Source organism: Nannospalax galili, unplaced genomic scaffold, assembly GCF_000622305.1.
Source record: "Nannospalax galili isolate Female #2095 unplaced genomic scaffold, S.galili_v1.0 scaffold644, whole genome shotgun sequence".
In the NCBI taxonomy this organism is placed as follows: Eukaryota; Metazoa; Chordata; class Mammalia; order Rodentia; family Spalacidae; genus Nannospalax; species Nannospalax galili.
The window spans coordinates 333,873-340,490 of NW_008351473.1; the positions used below are offsets into that span (position 1 = coordinate 333,873).

The 6,618-nt window shown below is 53.1% G+C and overlaps 1 protein-coding gene across 1 annotated transcript; it reads left to right on the forward strand.

Annotated features, from left to right (window-relative positions):
- The first annotated feature begins 1,153 nt into the window (after positions 1-1,153).
- Fzd9 (frizzled class receptor 9) lies at positions 1,154-3,444 on the forward strand. The gene has a single exon (XM_008848375.2). The coding sequence runs from the start codon at positions 1,365-1,367 to the stop codon at positions 3,144-3,146; it is 1,782 nt and encodes a 593-aa protein (XP_008846597.1). The 5' UTR covers positions 1,154-1,364; the 3' UTR covers positions 3,147-3,444.
- The last annotated feature ends 3,174 nt before the right edge of the window (positions 3,445-6,618 follow it).

The following is a 6,618-nucleotide window of genomic DNA, read 5'->3' on the forward strand; positions in this document are numbered from 1 at the left end:
CTCTGTGAGTTCAAGGCTAGCCTGGTCTACATAGTGAGTTCCAGGACAGCTGGGGCTACAAGGAGACCCTGTCTCAAAAAGACAAAGAAAACAAAAAAAACAAAAACAAAAATCAAAAACAAACCAAGAAATAAGAAATGGAGGAGTTTGTAAGATGGTTCAGCAGGTAAAGACAATTGCCACCAAGACTGACGATCTAAGTTTGACCCCAGTGAAGGTGGAAGACGAAGAGGAAGAGGAGGAGGGGGAGAAGGAGGAGGAGGAGAGATCTGACTCCTGAAAGGTGTCCTCTGACCTCCACACAGGAACTGTGGCACATGCATAGCCTTAAATAAATAAATACCAAAAAAACATTCAGAAACAAATAATGGAGGAGCTGACAAGATGGGTCAGTGGGTAAAGCCACTTGCTACCAAACCTCACAACTTGAGTCTGAGCCTTGGAGCCCTCATGGTGGAGGGAGGGAGCTGACTCTTGGCAGAGGGTGCCCCCCCTCCATGAAAGCATAAATGTCATGAAAATATTTTTAAAAGCCCTGAAGCTCAGTTGGGAGAGTACTTTTCCAGGCCCTGGCTTTGATTCCCAGAACTGTACAAACCCCAACACTCAGGAAGTTGAGGAAGGAAGATCAGGAGCTCAAAATCATCCTATGCTGGGAGTGTGAGGCCAGTTTGGGCTACAAGAAACCCTGTCACAAAAACAAAACAAAAAACACCCCAAAACTTCCCAAGTCAGTACACCTCAGAGGTGGGGTGCTTTCCTAACATGCACAAAACAGGTGGAGGTGGAAAGGGAGGAGGAGGAGGAGGAGGGGGAGGAGGAGGGGGAAGGGGAGAACCAACTCTGGGAACCTTGGAGGCCTTAGACACAATCCTCCCACTTGGGGCGAAAAGAGACCCCCTGACATAGTGGCGAAGGCGACTAAATGTTCCTGCGCACTATCCGGTGGTCACAAGCAGAGACTAGTTTACACAGTAAGGGAAAGAGCTGTGTGGAAGGGAAGGCGAGTTAGCCCAGGGTGTCGCCCACCCGCCTCCAGCGTGGCAACCTGACACGGCTCCTTTAAAGCCGGGATGGAGGCGTGCCTAGCGCATAGGCCCCTCCCCTGGGCGTGTCTTGTCTTCGGTCACGCCCCCAGGCCTGGTAGCGGCCACAGCTAGCTGCGGAGACCGCGCGGGCGGCTCTGGCTGGAGTGGCAGCGGCGGTGGCTGCTCCTCTCACGCGTGTTCGGGGATACCCGTGGGCGTCCCGGCGATGGCGTCCCTCCCGAGACGCGGCGTGCAGACCGCGGGACACGGGATGGAACTGCGGGAGTGAGCCAGGGCCGTCGCTGGGCGGGGGGGGGGGGGGGGGGGGGGGGGGCGATGGCCGTGTCCCCGCTGCTGCTCCGCGGGGCGCTGCTGCTGTGGCAGCTGCTGGCGACGCGGGGCGCTGCGCTGGAGATCGGTCGCTTCGATCCGGAGCGCGGCCGGGGTCCCGCCCCGTGCCAGACCATGGAGATACCCATGTGCAGGGGCATCGGCTACAACTTGACCCGCATGCCCAACCTGCTGGGCCACACGTCGCAGGGCGAGGCGGCTGCCCAGCTCGCCGAGTTCGCGCCTCTGGTGCAGTACGGCTGCCACAGCCACCTGCGCTTCTTCCTCTGCTCGCTCTACGCCCCCATGTGCACCGACCAGGTCTCTACTCCCATCCCCGCCTGCCGGCCCATGTGCGAGCAGGCTCGCCTGCGCTGCGCCCCCATCATGGAACAATTCAATTTCGGATGGCCGGACTCTCTGGATTGTGCCCGGCTCCCCACGCGCAACGACCCGCACTCGCTGTGCATGGAGGCACCGGAGAACGCCACCGCAGGCCCCGCAGAGCCCCACAAGGGTCTGGGCATGCTACCTGTGGCCCCTAGGCCCGCCAGGCCTCCGGGGGATGCAGCCCTCGGTCCAGGCAGCGCTGGCACCTGCGAGAACCCGGAGAAGTTCCAGTACGTGGAAAAGAGTCGCTCGTGCGCTCCTCGCTGCGGACCTGGCGTCGAGGTGTTCTGGTCTCGGCGTGACAAGGACTTTGCGCTCGTCTGGATGGCTGTGTGGTCTGCCTTGTGTTTCTTCTCCACCGCCTTCACAGTGTTCACCTTCCTGTTGGAGCCTCACAGGTTCCAGTACCCCGAGCGCCCCATCATCTTCCTTTCCATGTGTTACAACGTCTACTCATTGGCCTTTCTGATCCGGGCTGTGGCAGGTGCGCAGAGTGTGGCCTGTGACCAGGAGGCGGGGGCCCTGTATGTGATCCAGGAGGGCTTGGAGAACACAGGCTGCACGCTGGTCTTTCTCTTGTTGTACTACTTTGGTATGGCCAGCTCACTTTGGTGGGTGGTCTTGACTCTCACATGGTTCCTGGCTGCAGGCAAAAAATGGGGCCATGAGGCCATTGAGGCCCATGGCAGTTACTTCCACATGGCAGCCTGGGGCCTGCCAGCCCTCAAAACCATCGTGGTCCTGACCTTGCGGAAGGTGGCTGGGGATGAACTGACTGGGCTCTGCTATGTAGCCAGCATGGATGGGGCAGCACTCATTGGCTTCGTATTGGTGCCCCTCTCCTGCTACCTGGTACTAGGCACCAGCTTCCTCCTGACAGGCTTTGTGGCTCTCTTCCATATCCGAAAGATTATGAAGACGGGTGGCACCAATACAGAGAAGCTGGAAAAACTCATGGTCAAGATTGGGGTCTTTTCCATCCTCTACACTGTGCCAGCCACTTGTGTCATCGTGTGCTATGTTTATGAACGCCTCAACATGGATTTCTGGCGCCTCAGGGCCACAGAACAGCCATGTATTGCTGCCACCGTGCCTGGAGGCCAGAGAGACTGCTCGCTGCCAGGGGGCTCTGTGCCCACCGTGGCTGTGTTTATGCTCAAAATCTTCATGTCCCTGGTGGTGGGCATCACTAGTGGAGTCTGGGTATGGAGTTCCAAGACTTTCCAGACCTGGCAGAGCCTGTGTTATCGAAAGATGGCTGCAGGCCGGGCCCGGGCCAAGGTCTGCCGGGCCCCTGGGGGCTGTGGCCGTGGTACCCACTGCCATTACAAGGCCCCTATGGTGGTCTTGCACATGACTAAGACCGACCCCTCTCTGGAGAACCCCACACATCTCTAGGGACACCACACAGACTTGGCTCCTGGCTGTGTCTGCCCCCACCTTACCTCCTCCCCCTTTCAGAGACAGCTGACTAGCAGCTGTCAAGGTCAGACAAGTAAGGACCAGGGTGGGGACCCTGTGAGACTCACAGCCCTATTCTCCCTCATGCAGGGAGTGGACCTAGTTGAGTCCCCAAAGGATCCTAGGAGAGGGGGAGGGGGCAGAAGAGGGCAGGGTCCAGCACGGAGTTTATTTAATGATGTAATTTATTGTGCCATTTCTCTGGAAGCTGTGACTGGAATAAACCCCTGAGTGGTACTAATGAGTCCTATCTGGGCTGGGAAGGAGGGTAGGAGGGGATAGCCTTTATAAACAGAGCTGGGGGTGCTCTCCATGGGGCAACTGAACTTAATTAGAGCCCTAGATTGTATGTGTGTGTGTGTGTCTGTGTGTGTTTTCTACTCTTGCCTGACATGGCCACTCCTAGCCCCAGGGGTGTTATCTAGCCTGTTTGGAGTCACAGGTAAGTTTTCTCTTTCTCACACTTCGCTTTTGTTTTTAAAAATGAGGAGGTCAGGGCTGGTGAGATGGCTCAGTGGGAAAATGCTGCCAAGCCTGATGACCTGAGTTTGATCCCTGGATCCGACATGGTGGAAGGACAGAGCTGACTCATGAAAATTGTCCTTTAACCTCCATATAAATGGCTCAGGCACATGTGCAGGACACATGCTGGCACACACACACACACACACACACACACACACACACACACACCAAAGCCAAATACACACAAACATAATTTTTTTTTTTTTGGTCTTTTTGAGACAGGGTCTCCCTGTAGCCCCAGCTGTCATGGAACTCACTATGTAGACCAGGCTGGCCTTGAACTCACAGAGATCCACCTGTCTCTGCCTCCCAAGTGCTGGGATTAAAGGCACATGCCACCACGCCCAGCTAAACATAATTTTTTAAAATAAAATTTGTGTCAGACTGTTCAAGTTGTCTTAGAGGTCCCCTTCCTGAAGCCTGGGGACTGAGTCTGCAGGATGGCTAACCTCATCTTTGAAGATTGCTGGGGACTGGAGCTGTGGCTCAGTTGGTTGGTAGTGTGCTTGTTAGCATGCATGAAGTCCTGGGTTCCACCCCAGCACTGCTTAAATGAGGCTTGGTGATCCATGTTTGTAATCCCAGCACTTGGGAGGCATAGACTGGAGCAGCAGTTCAAGGTCATCTTTGGGCACATAGTGACTTCAAGGCCAACCTGGGCTATAGGAGACTGTGTCTGGCAGGAGAAAAAAAAGAAGGGCAGGTATGATGGCTCAGAAGATAAAGGTGTTTGCCACCAAGCTTGACCTGAGTTCGATTCCTGGAACCCATTTGGTGGAAGGAGAGAACCAGCTCTTCTAAACCTCTGACCTCCACATGTGTGATGGGATATATGACCCCCCTCCCAAAATAAATAGATATAAAATTTGTTTTTAAAATAAAGATTGCAGCTGGGCGTGGTGGCGCACGCTTCTTTAATCCCAGCATTTGGGAGGCAGAGGCAGGCGGATCTCTGTGAGTTCAAGGCCAGCCTGGTCTACATAGTGAGTTCCAGGACAGCTGGGGCTACAGGGAGACCCTGTCTCAGAAAGATGAAAAAAAAAAAGATTGCTTGGTAAGTTGGAAGCTTAGTTTCAAAAAATAAAAACTCCAATAACAACAAAATATTGTTGGTATGCACACTTGATTGTCTGAATCCTATTCAAGGGATCCCAAGATACCTCCTCCTATCTTTGGATGGAGGGAAAGATGGGGCTGGACTGTGCAAAGCCTGAGGTGGGGAGCAGTTGAGACCAGTTAAGAACTGTCCCCAGCTCCTACATGTGAGGAAAAACTTTGGGGTGCTGATAGTAGCTTTGAGAACACAGCAGGTCCAGAGAGGTACACATATACTCCATGCTGGAGCAGATGACATGCTTGTGCGTGGAAGCTCGGAAAAGCATATGCACGTTGGGGAAGCTCAGGCTTGCTGAGAGACCTGCCTCATCCCTGTCCCCTTTAAGGTGTGTGTGGAGACCCTGTCAGTTTGGGTTAAGACCCAGGCTCATCTTGGCCACTACCTAGGTATTGAATCTAGCTAGGCCATAATTGTGTTGTAAGTACACGTGTGTGCGTAGGTCAGAGGATGCCAGGTGTTCTATCACTCTGTATCAAAAATCACTGAAGTCCATCCAGCTAGAATGGCAGCTAATGAGCCCCAGCATTTTCCTGTCCTCTCCCTCACACTACTGGGGTTAAAGGTGCTCAAGGCCACACCAGCCTTTTTCTGTGGCTCTTGGGAATTCAAACTCAGGTCCTCATGTTTGCAACAGCAAGCACTCTTAGCCACTGAGTCATCTCCCCAGTCTCTGCAGGGCAAAAGCCCTGCTTGGACACTTGGGAGTACACTATAGTCAGTATTCCAAAAGGTAAGGAAACTCCAAGAGCTGTTCCCAGCCCTTTTATCATTTTGCAGTGATGGGGATGGAATCCTGGGCCTCAAACATGCCAGGTTAAGTGCTGCATCACTGAGTCAGGTCCCAGCCTCCAGTCTATTTTTTTTTTTTTTTTGAGACAGGGTCTCAGTATGTAGATAGCCCTGGCTGACTACCTACTCATTAGACCATACTGGCTGCAGAGATTCACCTGCCTTTCTGTGAGTGCTGGAATTAAAGGCATGTGCTACCATGCCCAACCATCCAGTCTCACTTTAGATCTAAAGAGAGGTCTCTGGCAGGGAGAGCAGTCTTGTGTTGTGATCTATCCTGGTGATCCAATACCCTCTTCTGGCCTCCTACTCTCTTCTGGTCTCCACAGGCATGTGCACACATGGTGCACATACACACATACAGGCACAGATTCATTATACATAAATTAAAAATAAACCTTAAGTTCAAAGTCAGGGGTTTCAGATGTGGCTCAGTTGATAGTGTCTCTGCAGGTATTATACCCATGTGGCTACACTTACATATAGACAGGCAAAACATTTATACACATATCTACCCGCCCCCCCCCCTAAAAAAAGACTGGTGCACCCAGACAGGCCCAACATGGGTTGAGAGGGTCAAGGCTCATAGCTTAACTGGAGTAGTGCTCATATAATCTAGGCAGTTGTTTGCAAGCTCTCCTGTAGCCCTAACTGGCCTGGAATTCATTATGTAGACCAGACTAGCCTCATCACATAGAAATCTGCCTGCCCTGCCTCCTGAGAGCTAGGATTAAACCACATCTAGCTTATCTAGAGAAATTTGGAGGGGAGAGGGGGGCTATTTTTATCCTATGTGCATGTGTTTTGCTGCATGTTAAGTGCACCACATGCATGCAATGCCTGTTGAGACCAGAAGAGGGTACTGGATTCCCTGGAACTGAAATTAAAGACAGCTGCCACATGGATGCTGGGAACTGAAGCCAGGTCCTTTGCAAGAGCAGTCAGTGCTCTTAACCACTGAGCTATCGCTCCAGCCAC